The sequence below is a fragment of the Miniopterus natalensis genome, chromosome 1 (genome assembly GCF_054644295.1).
Source record: "Miniopterus natalensis isolate mMinNat1 chromosome 1, mMinNat1.hap1, whole genome shotgun sequence".
Lineage (NCBI taxonomy): Eukaryota > Metazoa > Chordata > Mammalia > Chiroptera > Miniopteridae > Miniopterus > Miniopterus natalensis.
Window position 1 is genome coordinate 77,135,186 of NC_142081.1, and position 21,148 is coordinate 77,156,333.

A 21,148-nucleotide genomic window follows, 5' to 3' on the forward strand; every position below is an offset into this window, starting at 1 on the left:
AAATATCAAAAATAACCATGTTAGAGGCATTTTTGGTGACTTGGAAGAATGTACGGAGCCCTGGCCTTAAAATCAACAGGTATAGGTTGTAGTCCTGGTTTTGCCATTTGGTACGTATTTGACCTCAGGGAACGCGTTTGGCCTCCCTGAGTCCGCTGAAAGGGAGTAGTGCCTCTTCTGAAATATCATAAAGTTATAATGTAGTGTAAGATGAGTGCAAATGCTCTGTAAACGCTAACTCTCTGTTAATAGCTAATATTATCTTTATTGGGTTATAACTGTAAAATCTAGGATTTTAGCATTTCAGAAGATATTGCCTTAGCTTATGTTTATCACTAGGAAGGTATCTTTTCCCCATTTTATTTCTGGGCTTGGTATATATATTTTTGTGAGAAAAAAAATTTAATAGAAGCCTTTAGATTATCCACTTTATTTCTGAAGAGGGCAAAGGGCAGAAAGTATGTTCATAAAATAAGAGGAGGAAGGTATCTGAAGTTCCTGGCTCCATCCCCACAGTGGGGTCAGTGGGTTTCCTCAGGGGAGAGGGTTGGGGAGTGGCCCTGAATCCATGGTCAATGTGATCAGGCTGCAAAAAGGACCTGTGGGCATGACAAAACTCTTAGGACTACTTGTCATTGTCGCTCGCTTTGGTTAATGTTAAGATTAGTTGTCTAGTGTTTATATTAGCCTATCATAAAGTTGGTATTGTATTGTTTATTGTGAATTTGGTATTGCATTCTTTATTGATTGAAACCGTGTGTGTGTGTATCCCTCTTTGATGGTAATCAACTACCAGAGTCAGAAATTAGTAATATAGAGACTTTAAGTTCCTTGAAGTGAAAAGGTAAGTGTTTTCTCTTCAGAGCCATGATGAGCCAAATTCACTGGACATCTTGAAGTATCCAGTTGTACTGAGGGAGCAACTAACCCCTAGGAAGAATCTTACTGATATGTACTTTCTAAAGGCAATTTCATATGGAAAGGTTTTTAAAGCATAAGGGAGAACTGAACAGTTTTAAAAGCTCAGATGGATCAAAACAGGAATTGAGAGTGGTGGAGATGCAGGCGGTCGGTGAAAAAGAGCAGTGAACTCGGAGGAGCGTCAGAACTACATTTTAGCTGTGTGCTCGTAACCAAACACTTCGTCTCTCTTAGCCTCTAGTTCCTGATTTATGAAATGGGCATACTAATACCTGCTCTACCTACCTCAGAGGCTGGTGCAAGGATCAAAAGAAATAAAGTAAATTAAGGACTCTGCGAGCTCTCATGCCGTGGATGGACGGAGAGTGGCCAAGCAGCCAGGCATCAGTCGAGTGCCTCCATGGTCCGTGTCCCGGGAGGCCTACACAGAAATGAAAGACACGTCCTGTGCTTTTGAGGAGAAAGAGAGACAGAGACAAGGGCAGAATAAGCTATGATGGGACACACCTAGTGCTGACTGGGTGGCAAAGACAACAGTAGGAATTCAAAGTGATGAGGACAGCTTTGGGCTGGAGTGGCCGAAGAAGGGCAGAAGGGGCTGGACATAGATCTTGAAGAATGGACATTGTTTTCTCTGATGGGGGAGGGGGAAGGAATTCCTGGCCTGAGAGGTGGTGTGAGCAAAGGTATGGAGAAGGCAAACACAAGGCAGATGCGGGAGATGGTGTGCAAAGCTTTTGCAGTTTAGGGAGGGAGGCGTCACAAGATGAGGACTTCCATGAAAGCTGAGTGCTCTCGCTGGTATGAATTTTAGTCCAGAAACAACCAGGATTCTTGACTAGTAAGTACCAATAATAATACTTCATATAGCAACATGGCACTACACGTTTGCAAGGTATTTTTAAATGCACTGCCTCATTTGGTTCTTTCCACACTTCTGTAAGACAGACACGGCAAAGATGATCACGCCCACGCGGCACATGGGAAACGGAGGCTCGGAGGCCGTGTGGCTGCTCCAAAGTTACATAAGTGGATGAGGGGATCGTATCACTCCTGGTCTGTTTTCCTAAGTTAAAGACACTTTAGGAACATGAACCTGGCAACAATATGCAGGATGGACCAGAGAGGGGAAAAATAAGACCAATTAGGAAGCTGCCCGCCAAGTTGTCCAGAGGTGAGATTTCAATAGTCCGTATTAGTCTCCTGGCACTCAGAATGGATATAACACGAGTAGCAAGAGACGTGCTCAAGGAAAAATTCACAGACCTTGGTGACTGACTGCATCTGGGAAGTGAGAGGCAGATGATCGAAGAGAAGTGACGCACTCAATAATTCTAACTTTAACCTCTGACAAACTTGATGGAAGGGTTATTAAAAATAAAGAGAGGTCCAAGATTCAAGACTGACTCCCTCGCTGAGCACCAGCCTTACCAACATTCATTCTTTACCTTCATGCAGACAGGCTGCTGGCCACTCCTTTTATTCACTTTCCTGTTATAGCCCTGATCACACTCGAATTAGGTGTAGATAAGGTGGACTGTGAGCTCCTTAGTAATTGCCGTAGCCTCAGTGACTGGCACAGAGCAGTGCCTCATAAGTGAATCAAACACTGATCAACTGAATGAATGAGTGAGAGAGTGAATGAATGAATGAATGAATGAATGAATGCCCTCAGAATTTTCTTCCTAAAAATCAGGTCAAGTCATGTAATATTTTCTTGAAAGTCTTAAGTGGCTCCCTCTTTGTCTGTAAAATAAAGTCACCATTCCTTGGTATAGCATCACAGCGTCCCACAACCTAGCCAGCTCTGCGTGCCCCAGCATTTCCCCACCTGCTCTACTCTGATCCTTACACTCCTCTCCAGTCCTAAACACAAAAAGCAGTTTTGTGTCTCTGTGCTTTCATTTGTAATAGTTCTGCGACGTAAATGTCAGTCAAATTCCACTCATCTATAAACTTCCTCCACGAGCGCCTCCTGCTGTGCCTCATCGGGACAGTTCTCCCCAGCGCTCCCCCTGCCCTTTGCATTTACAGGCCTCCGTTAGGGCCTCACTCACATACCCGCCTCTCCGACAGGTTTGCCTCCACAGGGCCTGGCAGAGCTGTGGCCCGAGTTAGGTTTACTATAAGGGAAAAGAAAGAAAAGTGGCAAAAGAGCTGCTTAAGGTAGACAGTGATGAGCTTAAGTTTCATGTTCTCATAAAATTTACCTCTTTTCTACAGATTTCTCTCAGTGAAAAGTAAAATTCTTTTAAACATTGCATATTTATACAAAGAAACTGCTTTCCTTTCTCTGCCTGCTGAGATGCACGATGGTTTTACTTAATATCCAGGCTTGGTTTTGTGTGTGTGTGTGTGTGTGTGTGTGTGTGTGTGTGTGTGTTTTAATTCCTTACTCAGTGGAAAAAGCCCACTCAAACAAAAGGAAAAACTGACATCTTTTGGATTGGCAGATGTCAAGGGACACTACCATCTAATTTCCTTGTTGATTAATTTGAAGGTAATTTCCTGGTAACCCAGGCTTCCAAAAATGTATTTTAAGTGGCATGTTGGTAAAAGAAAATTAATTTCTCTGCATTAAACTTGCCAACTTTTGAATTAATTGCCTGAGCATAACAATCAATTAATAAATGTTAAGCAAACAAGGGAAAATCGGTCAATTAAAAATGACAAAATTGATTCCAAGGGTAGATAAACCAAAGATTGTCATAGCGCTCTCTTCTAAGTTTGGCTATCCTGCCTCTGTGCAATCTGCCTCCCACTTTTTACACAGCATTCAGATCGCTGAAGCCTTATTATAATGTCTTATAAATAAATTACCAGCTAAGCCTTCGTCGCTGCTTTAGCAGGATTAAGGAAATCAAACATAAACAGCAGCCCTCTAGTAGCTACTGGGGGAAGGTCATTGCTTTGTGAAAGTGTGCAGAAGTGATGCTGAAAGGGAAGCCTTTGCCGAGGGGGCCCACGCTCTCTAAACATTAGCCGGTGCTCTGCAGGGAGGAACTTCAGCGCGTTGCCTCCCTTTGTCCTGAGTGTAAACTCTGATGTCTCCCAGAGAGCAGGTGAAGTGGGCGTGGCAGGGGCTGGGGAGAGTGGGGATAGTACTTCCCTTCTTAGATCATTCAAACAGAAACTTCTTAAACACGGCACTGCCCATACTTTGATATCTGGGGCTGAATGTAGCCTGGGATGCATGGATTTACCCTCCCCTGGATTTTGAAAGGACAGATGCTTTGGAAATGATGTCTAAAGGAAGTGTATGAAGAACAGAGCTTGTCTTGTGAAAGCCTCCACAGGCTGCATAGGCTTTATAACTGTGGATCATTATTGCTGTTGTTTATTTGGCTGTTACGCTTGTCGTTAGTCCTAACTCAACAGTGTGTTTTACCAGAAAATACGCCCATTGTCCTCTCAGACGTGGACTAAAAGAATCAGGGATTGGAGCACACACATCACTAATTTCCCCAGTTAGCCAATGGCATATATCGTAACACAGGTATAAAATTTCTGAAGCTATGTTTTAGCTAATAGAAGATCTCTGAATAAAGTATGAAAAAATGAGACTAAAGAAGTACATTTAACCCTTTGCGGTCGTATTAAATTTGGACATGGGTGTCGTACTGGTCGGAATTAAGAGCTTTCAGAGAAATTATGAACTGATACATGAATGGAGTTAAGATTCGTACGGTTCCTTGCTGTGGTGGCTGAGAGCAGACATACGACCGGAACGGTAAAAAAGCTTTGGTGGCTGAAAGTAGACAAACGACCGCAAAGGGTTAAACTTCTGCATCCTACTGACTATTCACTTGAATGCTGACAATTTTTCAATCTTAATATAACCAAAACAAAACCCACCTCTCAAAACATTTTGCTAGCCACCATCCTCCATCCTTGGGCTCTGGCCAAAAGCTTAGAAGTGTCCTTTGAGACCACTCATTACTTCAGACCCCCACATTTAATATATCAGCAAATTCTACCGTCTCTGCCTCAAAGTATAGCACAACTCAGCTGCTTCCCACCGTTTCCTCCTGGGCTACCACTGTCTCCCCGACCTGACCTCTACAGAAGCCTCCTGCTTGGCCTGCCTGCTGCCTCGCAGGCCCCAGAGCAGCCCTTTACAACAGCAAGAAACATCAGATTCCATCTCTCCACCTTTGTCCATCCTTCACAGCACCGTATCCCCGGAGCCTAGAACAGTGCCTGGCAATATATTAATCTCCGTGATATTGTTGAAGGAATGAAGTCATGTCCTGTAGCTGATGAACACAAAATGCTGCAGGAGCATTCGGACATTTGAGAAACATTATCTGACCAGGTAGAAACCAGGGAAGAGCGACACCTGCCTCTGAATCTGAGCACTTCACACACCTGCCAGTCTACTGCTCATCTCACCCCGCCCTTCAAAAGTGTTAGGAAAGCCCTGGCCAGTTTGCCCACTGGTCAGAGCGTCGGCCCGCGGCAGACCGAAGGCTCTCAGGTTTGGTTTCCGGTCAAGGGCATGTGCCTCGGCTGCAGGCTCCATCCCCAGCCCCATCGGGGCCATGTGAGAGACAGCCAACCAGCCAATCTCTCTCCCTCCCACTCTCTCTAAAAAAATCAATGGAAAAAATATCCTTGAATGAGATTAACAAAAACAAAAAAAGTGTTTTGGAAAAGGAGATGTAGCGGGGGAGTGGGGTAAGGCTGCCCAGACCACCGAAGGCTGCTCGTTCGGGGCTTGTGTCTGTCCAAACCCAAGCAGGAATAAAAAAGCCAGGTGCGGATGCCAGTACATTAAACAGTTGCACTCTTAAACTTAGCAGTCATGGTAGCACAAGTCACTCCAATAATCAAAAGAGTGATTACTTGTTTTGCTAAAATCCCCGCCAAAAAATAGCACAAGACGTGATATTTCAGCACTAATGAGGTCGCCCCTGAAGAAGTGTGATTTTAACTGTGGTAGGTTTAGAGGATCCACTGCAAACTGCAGGAGAACAGCATGGTTCTCCCAGTTCCAGGGAAAGCGCATTAATATCCCATGTTTTTGTTTTATTTAGTCTTTGCTGGTTGTGTGGAGAATCACCTCGGTAACGGAAGAACTAATAGGGACAACATCAAATAGAACTCTATAAAGAAACTTTATTTTCTCCTCCTACACTTTGACTTGAGACTGCACAATAGAGGAATATTTGTCTTGAGTTGCCTTACAAGCCACTGAATTGATTTGCTTTGCCACTGACAGTTCTGATCCTGACACAACCTTTCCACCGCCTCCCATCCTTCGAAGGTTGAGAGTCACCACTTGAGTGCACTGGCTCACTGAGCCTTTACAAGGGCAGATGGAGGGAAGGAGTTTCTGCAGAATTTCACTTCTTTCTAAAGGCTGATCTGGGTTGGGTATGAAAGCTCCGGGTGGATGTCTGCATATGAGCCGTGCTGCTGATCACTTCATTAGAACCCTGTGCACTCCAAGAGCCATATGCTTTCAAGTTTCTTTAAATGGTATTAGGGAAAAAAAATATCCTCAAGGCATTATTTTTAAAGGGGACTTCAAACGTTCCCCAAGAAAAAGAAAAAGTATAGCACGTTTGAACTCCAGGGAATTGCAGGAGAAATCTTACTTAGCAAGACTGTGAAAAGGAACAAGCATCTCAGTTTCAGGGTAAAGTTAAGTGTTGGTCACAATCAGGGGTAAATTTGAAGCATGGATAGAGAAAGATGCAGAAAACCTCCAAATCCTTGAATCCTTACCATAAAATCCTTCCCAAAGATGATTACTTGAGGAAGGAAATATTTTTTTAAATAGCTTTCTTTCTTCTATCCAATGGAATAGAGAGAATTGAACATGCTCCCCAAGTCTTGCAGAGTGCAAAAGTCTACAAGTTCTTCCCATTCCTGCCACATAGGAGACATTTCTAAAATGACCTCCCTCCTTGTTACATGGATTCAAACTCATATTTCAAAGACCTGGGAAGCAAGGCTATGGGTAGGGGTAAACCTGTTTATTTTGAGTTTCCCTACAGAAGGTCTGCTCCAGAGGTCAAATCAAAGAGGCATTTCTTCAAGTTTAAACCCTCCTTTTCTCAACAGATCCCAACCTGATCTCATTTAATGCATTGTGTCTGCCTTCTTAGGCATTATAGTTGCAGTATTACATACCCAAAGGGCTCTTGAGAAATTCCCTCGAATTGATAATTCTAATTTCTTATGTATAACTACTCTATATTCACTCCGAGGACAGCTGCATTGTATGCTAAACCATGAATCGCAGAAATTGGTCCCTTTGTATGTAGGTTTGTATTAAATCGAGATGCTCTCTTTTTTTCCCCCCTGTTTGTTCCCACACTTGAGTTCCTGGTGTCAGTTTGTATTTGGCTCCTTGAGCATATTAAAGTTTTTCTAGTGCTTATGATGTTCTTGCCAAGAGCACACTTGCAGCAATCTGCACTAGAACAGTCTTTGTGCCAATTACTTCAAAAGTATTCTTTAAAATAAAAAGAGGGAGGGGGATTTCTTCTTTTTTAGGGAACTTTCAGGTTGTAGTGTGGTGGCTTCAATTTTAATTTTTCACTCAGTCTTCCTGAAATGACTAGAGGCTCTGGATTGTGCATCTTTGGGTTGTTTTTTTCTTTTCTCTTTCTAAAAAGCCTTTCTACAAAATGCAAGTCCTGATAAAGACGTACGAGTAGCAGGGGGAATCAGTGTGGAGGAAACTGCTGTTGCTGCTGACACCACACCCTCATCTATTTAAACAGCTTTGGAAAGGAAACTGCTAGAAGCTTGTTAAAGAGTTTCCAAATGTGTGACTGTAAATGACTATCTCTAATCATGGCTGAATCAACCAAATGCAGCAAATGAGCTGGTGACACGCACAAAAGTCAGACGAGTGTTTTGAATCGCATATGCTGACTGGATAATAACCCACGTCGGTGCCATGGGGTCTTTTGAAGGTTAAAATCTTAAGTTTGATTGAGTCACTTATATAGAAAGATATAAACACATTTGGGAAAACAAAAGAGTAAAGTGGAAGGGAACACGTCTTCTGCCGTGCACTCCTGAAGAGTAGAAAAGGGACTGGGCGAGAGATTAGGAGACCTCCCTTTGCCGCGGTGACTGCGGGCAGCGGCCTGGCTGCACATCTGTAACGGGGCGGGCTGCATGCGGTCTTTCTGGGACGCTGAACACAAAGAGACGTTGGCACCGGCGTGGATTCATTCACTCCATAAAATGTGAGACGTTTTGAGAGGCATGCCATTATTAGAAACTGCTCTCATTAAGGATGAAATTTAGGATTGCATTAAGCAGCCTTATAAAATACTAGCTACAGAGTTTGGAGGACAGGTTAAGAAACATTTAAGACAATACCCTGTGCTAATCAATGCTAAACACGAAGCATCCGGGCCTCGCACAGAATGGAAACCAAGATAACAGAGAGGGAAGGTTACAGAGCTTAGGTCTTTGATGGCGGGTCAAGACTTCATGTTCAGATATTGGATTTAATAGACACTATGCTAAGGAAAGGTCTCCAAGGCCACATAGTTAGGCCCACTCACTTTCCCAATGAGGAAATCAATGCAGAGAAAGGAGGTCCTTGAAGTCCAACACAGAAATACATGTTGCCCGAGTGTGCCAGGAAAACTGAACAACCTTGGCTTCTAGTCTATTCCTTGTTTCATGCACATATTTGGGCCTAAAGGGCCTAGCTTAAGAGAACTCTTTGTTCTGTCCTTACTTTCAGAGTCCCAGACACATACTGTAGCCTCCTGGGAAGTGATCATTTTTAGGTTTGATCTTTAAAGGAGCTTTATGTCTAAATATGGGGAGTAATGGAGCTTTAATTTTTTTCAAAATATTTATGACCCATCCGTTTGCTTTAAAATTATTTATCAGAAATATGACTGTTAATATTTGTGTGTTTCCCCCTTTAAGGGAATGGCTGCTTTAAAAAAAAACCTTTCAGCTCTTGAGACAGCACAGTTGCCCTTCCACAAGGACCTAGGATTTTCCCATCTACATGGATAATTGTCTTTAATGCATCCTCTGCAACTCAGGAGGAGAGGGATAGCTGACCCCCACACCTAGGAGATATTCCTCTAGAGGGTTTCCTCTGTTGTCCAAATGCAATCACTTGTTCCCCTGCAGGCCTTCAGGCTGGGTCTTCATGCAGAGATGCTCCCCCCTCTGGTGCACGGCTGTCTGTGGACCTGTGCTGCGGTTCCCGGAGTCTCTGTATAAATTCTCACAAATGCAAGAAACAGAGGCTCAGGAGACCAGCAACACTAGTTGTTCAACTAAAGAAATTTAAGTAAAACACACATTCAACAACTGTGTTAAGCAAGAATGAGGAACAGAAAGCATTTGATTTATATCTTTCCTAGTAAGAGCTCCTGGGTTCTGAAGAAAACCTATGATATGCTGTAGTATTTCTGGGGGGTGCGATGGGAGTAGGGAGCCAGTTTCTATTCCTGACCTGGCACGGGACTAGTTCTGAATGTTTTCTTTAAACAGGGTCAGGAAATATAATTGTCGTCTGTTACAGTGAGAAGAACGTCCACAGTGGCCCTGAGCCACAAGGGGCCTCTGGGGCCCATGGGGGTGCTACCCTCTCCTCCACATCGGGTGAGAGAGGAATAAAAAGCTGCCCTCCAGGGAGGTACAATGGTCCTGTCCTTCTCTGGGAGGCTTTAATAAAGTCACTGAATCAAACGAAATTTGATCAGATGTGTATAATTCAGCCTTCTTGCTTTGCCCCTTAACAATTTATCGAGGGGTTCCTACCATGGTCCTGTTTTATTAAATGATATTTGAGGTCTTTCACTCTCTGAGAAAATTTGGTTTATATCTTTGGCATACATTTACATGATCTCGTTAAGGAAATCTCTCCAGCTTAAAATATCCCAATAAAAAAATCTCATCTTTAGTAAAAGAAAGACTATTTTCTCCAAAGGGAACAAGAAACAAATATGGAGTCCAGCCACATTTTGAGAAGCTAAGGCTATAATTGTAGTTCTGTGGGGTTTTTTTATGTTATGTATTTGAAGTTTGCTAACAGAGATGGATGAGAAGTAGTTGTTATGTTTGGAGGATACAGTCATGTAAGAATAGAATGCTGTAGCTAATGTATTTTAAATGCGGGTTTTAAAAATAATTTTTTACTTGTTGCCTTAGAAAATGTTTCTATATTAAAAAAACAACCAAAAAAACCAACAGGGTGATAAATTACTGGCAATCTCTCAGCTTCCCACTGGAGCCATCAAATTAAGGGTTAACCTCCCAGGATTCCCCTGAATTAATCAGGAGCTAAGCCGAGGGCTGGCTGGACGGGGGAGGGGGTGGGCCGAGCTCGGCCTCCCCAGGAGGCTTGCAGCACCGCAGTGCAGCCCACCGTGGGCTGGCTGAGAGCAAGCGGAGCCTCTCACAATAAAGGAGCTTTGACGGGGCTCCCGGGTGGCCCCTCAGGCAGCCCTGTGCGCAGAAAACACACCCTGATCCCACATCGGCCCAGGGTTCCGGCTTATCGTGCTGAGAGCTTCCATTTCCAAAGAATGGAGACAATGGCTTGTGTTCTATAAAGTAGGGATTTTTTTCAGTCCAGAATGAAATGTAAATGTGTGTTCGTCTTTCTTTGCTCATTTAGGAGGCAGTATGGGCTGAGCTCCTAGGTCATCTTGATCCATTCGTTCAGCTCTGTAGATAAAGAGGAAGCTGCAGGTGGATGAGCTTACGGCCGACCCCCAAAGCCAACTTCAAGGATGGCTCTGTATTGGCATCCAAAGCTCTTGCAGTACTTGGTGAAATGCAGATTCCCAGGTCTCTCCCTCCATTTAAAGAATCCAAAATTTTGCAGGTGGGACCTGGGAATCCACATTATCAATAAGCTCATTGGGTGATTCTTGTGTGTGTTCAAATTGAAGAACCACTAAGCCTAGAGTTGTTTTGTTTAGAGTAAACCCCTAATGTGAGCCTTAAGTGCTTTAAGCTTTCCTATTAAAGAACACAGTATGTTTTCCCTCAGGTACCAGGCCCATTTGGTTGTAGTTGTCTGTGTACTGGGCAGAGCGAGCGGACTGCATCTGCAAGCCCAGGGATGCCCACACTCATGCTTGTGCGCGGGTCTGTCTTCCTTCGGGACCTCAGTCTCTCGGTGACCACAGGGAAATTAGCCCCTGGTTTCCTTCCTCCCTCTGCTGTCCATGGACGGCCCTTACCTACAGCTTCAGGTCTGCCCACTTCCTAAAGTGTCTGCTGAGTCTTTCAGGGATCAGACCAAGTGTTCAGACCAAATGGAAGATCACGAGTCCCTGGGAATTAACTCTCTAATTGTAGTCCTTTTATCCAAAAGGATTGGCTTCTGCCAGGATTCCTTTTTTTAACTTTGGCCAGGCAGCTTCCCCGATACCCAGTCTTCTCCACCGTCAGAGCCAGCCTCACACTGAGCCTTTCTGAGACCCTGAGACCCTCTCCTTTCTAGTTCTTGCTGGCCTTCTGTCCGTATGTGCTAAATCCTGTCCCCATCAACCCAGCCCAATACTGAAAATCCCTTCCTTAGGAAATTCTAGGAAAACTGCCACCACCCACATGGTCTTGACTTGGTAGCCACTTCCATACCCTGGGAGAGGTCTACACTGCCACCCACTCCCTGCCAAACCTCATTTCTCCCTGAGTCTCACCTGCCCCCAGTCTCACCTCTGCTTTTAGAAGTCAACTTTTCCCCCTTCTGTCATTCTTGTATCCCCTGTTGCTAAAGTCCCAACATGAATTGTGACAAAGTCTACAAGAGTAGAGTCAGTTTCTAGAAATAAAATCTGAGATTCCAGAAAGGAAAGGGATATGGCATCCTACTGTTCTCCTGCCCCTCACAGGGCCTGCAGGCGCCTCCTTCAGTTAGGAGCCGTCTCCTCCATAGTGCTTGCCTCTCTTTTTTCCCCAGGCCTTGTGCAAAGACTTAGGCGGCAGGAGTCAGACACACAGGGACAGAGAGACCTGTTAGGGCAGATGCTCCAGCCTATGAATCAGTGTGGTCTAAATCTGGGAAAACCCACCCCCTAAAAGTCTGCATGAAGTAATTTACATGAGGTTGGTGTCCTCACGCTAGTTTAGATTAAGTCGTTATTCTGTAGGCGAGATGTTGAAGTTCGGGAGACCTCGATAAGCCCTTATCTGTCAGCAGGTTGTGGGCCACCTCAAAGCCCCCATCGCTTAGAAGTAATTAGCTGACTCTCCCACCTGAGCTGGTGATTTATGATCTGTATGCTAAACCAGACTTCTACAGGGAAATAAAAGAAAAAAGACCAGAGTGCCAGAAGGAAGTCTCGTTTTTAAGGTAGATTTAGATTCCCTTACAGAGCAAGTGAAAAATCTCTGAAGATGCTCTAAACCCAGGGAATCCATAGCTCCCTCATGCCCGCAGCCTTTTCATTCCCCTCTTTGCTCAGCCCTGTTTTCTCCTGTACATTATATGTGGAAAATAATGCACATAATACTTAGCCCTTCCTTTTGCTAGAGAAAGCGTTTCATATTGCTCGTGCTGAGATTTCCTCCTCAAAGATGAAGAAGAGCTTTCAGATGCACTTTTCTGACCTGGACTTCTCTCCTTTAAGCATTGACAGAGGGGAGGCTCCATCAAGGTCTCTGCGATGGGCTTGTTCTGAGAAGACATTAGCGGAGCACATCTGAGTGTTTATCGCTAGCAGATGACTGAAAGGAGCACATGGCAGGAAGCGAAATAGATACTTGTCCAAGAAACGTGGCAAAAGTCAAGCAATGATTTCTTCAGTGTGGGACTGATGAATAATGCTAATTTGGACATTTTTATCAAAGACGGTGGGATTTCAGCTCCAAAATCCTGTGCATTCTGCTTCGCTGGGGCTGGGCCTGGGCAGTGCTGCGTAAGGGGGTTGGAGGAATACGGGCTTTAGCATTTTTGTACAGCTCTTGATGATACAACAAGAATGAAAGGAAGCTCAGTGAGGATTGAGCTCTTCTACGAAATTGAGCTCAGGGGCAAAGAATTTCTTAGTTCAGAAATCGATTTTGAAGAATGTGTATAGATTAGATTTAAGACCAGACTAAGATGAACCTTTAGAACACAGAGGCAGTTTTCACCTGGTATCTGCCAAAACGAAAGCATTGTTCCAACTCAGCTATGACCTATAAAAATCCTATTGCTTCATTCTTGAAGTATGCTTTGCATTTATTAACTTGCAGCTGTACTCAAACTCCCACGCCACTGTGGAGAAAAGAGGGGTGGGGTAGCTGTGGCACGGTAAGGGCCACTGCGTTGAGCATTAGGTCAGAGAATTCTCGAGAACTTAGGGAGACCCTAGGTATCACTGCCTACTCCTTAACCTCCAGTTTCTACCTGAGAAAATGCTGCCCCAAAGCTACCAGAACCAAGACTGAAGGCAGGTGTTCTGCCTCCCAGTTCAGTGCTATTTCTACTCCACAATATTCCTTTCATTTTAAAGCTATTATGTTATTTTTATAGTTTGAATGGCTCTTGACATAATATTTGTATTGGGGCTTACCTATTTATATCCAAAATCATTTTCCATTCACTTGCTTAAGTTTATAAGGAAGCCATCCCATTCTTTGGGATGTTACCACTGGGACTGGCGAGCTTGGCATTTATATGGGAATGGGATTGTGGGTGGAGGAAAAGGGGCTTTAGAGCTTTGAGAAATTTTCATTTCTTTTACAAAAGTAATTATTATGGAGCAAGAGGACCTCAACTTAGAGAGAAGCGTAAGTTGCTTAGGCTTCAGATTCTTAAAGGGGGCGCAATGCCTTTAGTATTCTATCTCTCTGTTTTCTCCATTAGTAATTCCATTGAATCTCCTGGTTTTAACTATCACCTCCAGGAAAACAATTCCAAAACTACCTCCAACTCTCATTTCTTAAGTATCCAGCTCCTTTTTCCAACTATGCCCTGGACATGTTGTCCAGCTCCACCACCACCGCCCCCCACGGCGGCTCAAATACAAAATGTCCACAGGGAAATCTCTGTCTCCACACCCCTGGCACCCACACACTGGTAGCTCCTGTATTGCCAGTTACCATTTAGTCTCCCATCACTATCAATCATCCTCCTATGAGGCTCAAAATCATGGTGCCAGCTCCTCTCACTAGTGCCCATTGCCAGTCTCTACTGCTTTGCTGTACCTGCCATTTGGGCCCATCCCCGTCTCGTCTCCTGTGGACACCAGCTGTGCTCCTGGAGCCTAGTGGCGATAGGTTCCCTTTTCTATTCTTTTTTTCCTAGCTCTTCTCTCAACCCGAAAACCCCTTTCACCACTCTATGACTGTATCTTACGTCAACAGTGTACTTGAATGCCGGTTCCACATATCCGTCCTGCTCCACCCAGGCAAAAGTATTTCTACCTGCCCTGAATTCCCAAAGGCCTTACCCCCTACCTTTCTTATGGCCCATACTTGTTACTTAATAGTAGTACTTGTTGAGCATATACTGTGTGTCAGGCACATGCATAGGCATTTTATATACATCTTCATTTAATCCTCTTGGCAGCCCTAAGACCTACAAGGCCTCTACCCCGGAGGTAGTTTTGGAGACAGCTTGAACATGGGGACTTTTAGACTCCCTGGTGACCCCACTGTGTGGCAGATTGAGAAGCACGAGTGAACTCCAAACCCATTAGCCAGCTCTTCTCCAATGTAGGTATCACATTTGGAGCTTTAAAAAACAAATGCTGGACTCCAGCCCAGTCTAATAAGCTGCAATCTCTGGGGGATCGAGCCTGGGAAGACCCTGTGCTAACAAAGGTTCCCAGGTGATTGTCACAGACCCAGGATGGAGAAGTACTTTCTCCATCAGGCACTGTGTCATCTCCCAATGTAACTATAGTACAGGTGGTTATATGTCTACTCCCACTATGTAGTCCTTAGACTCTGAGGGCAGGTTTACATTTGATTCACTTTGATCTGTTCCCCAGGCACCTAGCGAGATCCCTTGTACGTAATATGTTTTAGAAACTTTTTAAAAATGCCCTTTGATGACCTTATTAAGAAAACAAGGAACGCCTTTACAGACTACTTATTCTCTTCATACTAGGGTTTTAAACTCTAATATACTAAGCAGATATCCCTTTCTCATCAGTAACACCCTCCCTCACCCTCAGATGTACATATGAACAAAGACACCCTCTGGTTGTTCTTTGACGTTTCTTGACAACTATTTAATTACTACGTTGGTAATTTTCTTAGTTTCCTTTTTCTTCTTAGTTTGTGCTATTTCTCAGATTTTTCAAATAACCTGAGCTTCTGATGATAAGTGAAGTCTATTTAAAGGTTTACATACAGATGATGGCAGTAAGCTGGCATAGTGTTTCATTCCCTACGAACATGCATGTTCAATGTGCACAGGGATAAAGGTGAAATGACACACAGGACCTAAAACCTGGACTTTGGCTCTTGGTTTTGCCATTTCCAAGCCAAGTGACTACACGGGGAATGAACTTTCCAGAGCCTCTTCCTCACCTAAAAACTGGAAGGGAAAAAAAACTAACATAGACCCTCCAAGCTTTCCTTCCAAATATTTTAAAGGATCATAAAATTTCGGAACTCATTGCCAGGCTTTTGGTCAAGATTAAATTAATAATTGATCTGCGTCCTGATTACTCAATTGACATTTTTAAAGGCTAGTAGAATCATAACGAAACTTGCAGACTTCTTTACAATTTAGAAAGTGTTCCCCTCCAGTACCTCCTTTGGTTTTTTGTAACGTAACTGCAAAACAGTTATTGCCATTTCAGAGAAAATGAAGTTGAGACACAGAGAGTTGACTCAACCAGGGTAATAGAATCAGAAAGTGGCAAATCTAGACCCCTCCCGGACCCCAACTGTGGTCCCCGGCGACACCTCGATGGCCACAGGCGAGGCTGGAGATGGAGGCCAGGCAGATCGGACACAGACAGGTGGCCTGTCTGCCTCCCCAGAATGTTTTCTAGCCCAGACACCTATAAATCACTTTAGAATAGGATACTCAGCAGGGATTTATTTAGCATATCATTTCTGGGTGTGTGTTTTCCTGAGCACTTATAGATCCGTGTTTTTCCAAGAAGCTGAGTGTTCCTGATAATACAAGACAGATCATGATAAATGAGCATCTATGTAAGCCTGGCTGAGAGGAGCACCAGGAACCGTTCACACCCTCCTGTGACATTAATCCCGTTTCTTTTGGCTATTTCTTTATTAGTTAATGAGGTCTTGCAAAAAAAAAAAAAAATGTGTCTGTGATGGTGTTTTAGAATCCTTGCCTCTAGGAACATTTTCAAATATTCATAACGGAGCTCGTCCGACCAAAGCTTAAAGAAGAGGTGCATTGAGTATGAATTTAGTTAACTTCAAATGTGGGTGGTCTTAAAACTGCTCCTGAAATAACCCAAATAATCCTCCTCATTGGCGTTTCCAGATGGGCGGCTCTGGGCGCAAACGCGAAGCCAGACGGGGGAAGAGGTATGATTCAGAACAGCCCGACTCGAAGGGCAGCCCGCAGCTTTGATCCTACTTCCTGACTGACAGCAGTGGGGCTGGCTTTGGGAACACTGAATAACTTAAGGGAAACAAAAACAAAATGAGAAAGGAATTACCAGTCGAGCCCCTAGGAAGGAGAGCAGACACCAGACACCAGATCTGTTCCTGGGAGGCCAGAGGCCTGCTTCCCACTTGGGTTCCTTGTGGCAGAGAGGGGAAAGGAAAATCTCAGAAGCTGGGTTGGCGCTCAGGAGGGATGCACTTGGAAAGGCAACCAAATGTGGAAGCCAGGTTAGCTACTAAACTGAGCTCCGGCCCAGTGAATCGCAGCGATTACCTCTGCAACCTGGCTTTAGAGGGCCACAATGTCGCAGGGACCTAGGAACACAGAACACGCGCGCACACACACACACACACACTTGTCTACACCCCCTACACATACACCTGACTTCTATCATTCCCAAGCACAGCCACACAAATCCTTCCCACTTTCCACCCTTTCATGATGTTGCTGCCCCAAAACATCATTTCATGAAGTTAACACTTTGATGCTTCTAAGCAAAGGAACTTTTTCAGAAGACGCCTTTTGTTTGGTTCTGGGTGGCCTGGACAATCTAGAGCATACTTTGGCTAAGAAGCAGAAAATCATAGCCTGATAGTCTCCTTCCTGTTTCTGCACAAGTAACCAAAACAAGTCCCCAAAATGGAACAAATTCCTGTTCCTTTAGGAGGTCAAGGAACAAGGAATGAGGGGCCCAAGTAAGTCCTCTGAGCTTCACCCTCGTGGGCACTGCGCTAAATCCCAGTATTACTGGCTACCCAGTGCTGCCTATGAATATCTGCTCGAAAGGGTGTATTCCTCTCCTTGTCACTGAGTCTTTTATTCATGGAGTCTTTGGCCTTTTGTCATATCAACTCCAAATGAAGGACAGCTCTGAGCCACACTTTTGAAAGAAGATGGCCATGTAATCCTACTCAGTGCAGAACTGGAGAGAAACAGACATCATCCATTAACAAGGGCTGATCGTGCAAATATTTCCTTTCACAGCTTAGTGCTTGACTTTCTGGTCCTTTTATCTGGTTACAAACTTCCTCTAAATATAAAATTAAGAAAAAGTTCCTGAAAAATAGCAACAGTGTAGCACAATAATAATGCTGCCTTGAGAAATGCTCAGACTGTAATATTTCTCTTTTGTCGCTTGCCTTGCGGACACTGAGGACACTTTGACAGCCACTATGATTGCAAAAGATACAAGCTAATGTTAGCTGGCCCGATGTCATTCTGCATTTCTCCAAAGAAACACCGTTACATCCCAGATGTAAATTTGACTGTGTCCTGTGCTACTGTTCTATTACAGGTGATTCACATAACAGGCCGGCTACGACTGAGGGTGTCACTGTCCCACGGGAGGACCGTCCCCAGCCAAATCATGGGTCTCGTGGTCGTGGCGCACGCCCTGCCTCCCCCTACAATCAATGAAGTCAGAATCGACTGCCATATGTTCGTCACTCGAGTAAATATGGACCTCAATATCATTTACTGTGAAAATAGGTACTTGGTTTTTGTTTCCCTTTGCCCTGCTGTATGTTGCACATTGTTGAGGGTTGGTGTTTTCAGCAGGCTGAAGGATTTTACTCTCCCAATGAGGCTCATTATAAATCCTGATCTTATTTTTAACTGCTGCTTGGACTGACACTAAGAATGCTTTTCATTTAAAATTTGCATTGCTGCCCCGATTTACATTAGGGATAACAATGGAATGAATCGGGGTACCCAGACATCCATGTGCTATAATTAAGGCCCATTTTGGCCAAAAACCCAAGGAGAGAGCAGGCTGAGACATTATTAATAGGGAAAAATGATGCAGTGAAGGGTATCTCCTGATGCCTCAGCCAGACCCAGCCTCACGATGGTCAGGGCGTCACGCTCGCTGCCTTAGTCAGCTCAGGCTGCTGGAACAAATGACCACAGACCAGTGGCCTAAACGACAGACAGGTGTTTCTCACGGCTCTGGAGCTGGGAAGTCCAAGGTCAAGGTGCACGCTGATAAGGTTCCCGGCGAGAGCCCCCTGCCTGGCTTACGGCCGCCTGCCGTCTGCCGTGTCCTCACACAGGGAGACGGAGAGCTGTGGGCTTTTCTTTTCATAAGGACGCAAATTCCATCACAGGGGCTCTATCCCCATGGCCTCGTCTAAACCTAATACCATCACACTGGGGATAAGGGCTTTAATATACGAATTGGGGGGAGGGGGACGCACACATTTAGTCCACAACACATACAGAAAACCGATGAGCCCCCTAGAGAACAAAAGGACAAAGCTATTGCATTGGGATTCTGATCCCGATACAGGTCATCAGACTGGTCTGGGGCCTTCTACACATATATTAAAACTTTGTAATTCTCTCTTTCATAAATTTAAAAAAAAAAAAGATGACTCATCGTGTAAATGACTTGGCAGTCCTTCCTGAGGACTGAGCTTTTATAAAAGGACTTTTTGGCCTTTGGTTAAAAGTTCACTTTTTTCCATTAAGCACAAAGCAAGGGACAAGGAAATGGGACAATGCCCCCACAGACCTTTCACCTAGAAGTCACCAGCCCGGCAGGCTAATTGAAAGAGGACAGATTGACGGGATGTGGGCCGAGGGGGAAGGACCTGTGCAGGTGCGACTGCTGAAGGAGGCTGTCCGTCCCGGGCCACGGGAGGAATTACCGAGTGGCTGTTGAGAGATGCTTTGTGGCGCAGTGTGGTAGCCATGAATACAGTATATGTCCCTGAGCCCTGTGCGTGCCTAGGGAGGAAAAATGAAAGAGCTGAATCGTTGAGTAATTGACCTCTTCAGGGCCGAGCCAAGAAGCAGACGGACGGCACCTGCGTTCGGTCCCCTGGGACGTGCTAGAGGCGTCGCGGCTGCGCTGGAAACGTGACCATCCGAGTCAGATTCGATTCAGAGGGAAGAATCCACCAGTGACTCTTACTGTTCAGTGGGGTAGAAGATGCCACCAAACTGGCACTCTCATTTAATAAGTAACTCTAAGTCTATTTTTCAAGCTTTGGTGGCATTTATTAAAATTTTTATCATCGTGACTGTACAGTTGGCTACGTCTCAGGTATTCTGGAATGGCCACAGAATATCAGGAAAGACAGGTAGCCAGATGACTGGCTAGAGTTGGCAAGGAATAATAAAGATGACTAACACGTATTGAACACTTACTACACACTTGGCAATGTGCAGAGCTCCTTGTAGGGGTGGGGCAAAAGTAGGTTTACAGTTGTTCAGATGGAAAATAATAATTAATAAAGACTGATACACAAATAAACTATGTTTCAGGCACTCACAACTGTAAACCTACTTTTGTCCCACTCTGCATGCACCATCTCACTTAAGCTTCTGGACGGTTCTGTGAGACAGGTCTGGCCATTGTCTCAATCCCCCTCAGGCGATTTCAGCTGAAAGAAAAAGGTTCAGTGATTTACCTGAGGCCAAGATTCAAACCCAAATCTGCTAGATTCAGAAAGCAGGCGCTTAGCTACACCCTGTGGGGTCTCCCTGAATTCCTTGTGTCTTATTTTCCTTCACAAGTCCAGCTGGATGGCAAGGAATTGTCAGAATAACCGCCTACGGGGACCTTTCACACATATGCACCCACGAAAAACACAATCCACAGCCCAGAAAGCTCTTTATTCACTAACTTAAAATGTAGAATGTCAGCAAGTCAAAGGATAAACTATGGCATTGCTTCTTTGAGAACATACGTCAGCTCCCTTGATTTAGGTTACCAGCACCAATCCCTCCAAAAAAAACAAACCAATGGAGGCTCGTCTTAACCTAACATTTACCCAGTGATCGTCCGCTCCCAACACTTACTTTTCGTTCCTGTGATCACAGATTAATTCTTCTGACGCTCTCCATGGAACCAAGTGCCTTACGGTGCCACTCTAGTCATTGAGATTATTTTCTGTGACCACTTTAAGGTTTCTTTTCTTCCCATTTAAAAAGTTTTCCACAACCCCTTATTAGCCAGTACAATACAGCATTATTTCCTAACTGAAGAGGACAGTCATTACTATAAAGACCCGTGTGGAAGGTGACTGTATATTTGATCTAAGGGAGAAGCTTACCGTGTGTCAGGCGCTAGGCTACGTTCATTCCATTCACTAACCTCCTCACCAGCCTCTTAGGCTGTTTCACATATGAGGAAACTGAGGCTGAGTGCAAGAGGCCGTGGGATTCTGGTTCTGATAGAGGCCATCAGACGGGTCCGGGCTTTCTGCACACATGTTAAGAGGTCTTCGAACACTGAGCTGGTCGCCTTCACCACGATAACAGGCTCCGGTACAGAGAAATGGTTCAATTGTTTGGAAGGATTTCATTCAAATAAAAAATAAACTAAAGAGACATCTTCCCTAAGGAACGAAGTGGCTTTTTCCCTGGGTTTGTTGTTTAATTAGGGAATTGCTAACGAGAAACTAAAGCCGATCCTTGACTCTACACTCCATTCCCCTCCCCGTCCCCAGGACAGCCTGCGGCAAAGCTGACATCTAATGCTTCCAGAGGAGCTGGCAAACTTCACAAACACCAACGAGGGCCTTTTAATGACATCCTTGTTCCCTTGTTTGCAAAAAGGGGGTGTAAACTGTGTGGGGAAAGCAGCTAATGGTTTCAGGAAAACACTAACTAATCTGTTTTATACCAGAAAACCGTGGAATCCCGAGAAAATGCTCCTTTTTGTCGCCCCATGTAGTCTTATCTTACCAA

The 21,148-nt window shown here is 44.5% G+C and overlaps 1 protein-coding gene across 1 annotated transcript in view; it reads left to right on the forward strand.

The window, feature by feature from the left end:
- NPAS3 (neuronal PAS domain protein 3) overlaps nucleotides 1-21,148 on the forward strand; it is a 594,829-nt gene that overhangs the window by 549,237 nt on the left and 24,444 nt on the right. The window contains exon 7 of the mRNA XM_087817177.1: nucleotides 17,748-17,941. Within this exon, the coding sequence (XP_087673303.1) occupies nucleotides 17,748-17,941 (194 nt within the window). The remainder of the gene's footprint in view (nucleotides 1-17,747; nucleotides 17,942-21,148) is intronic.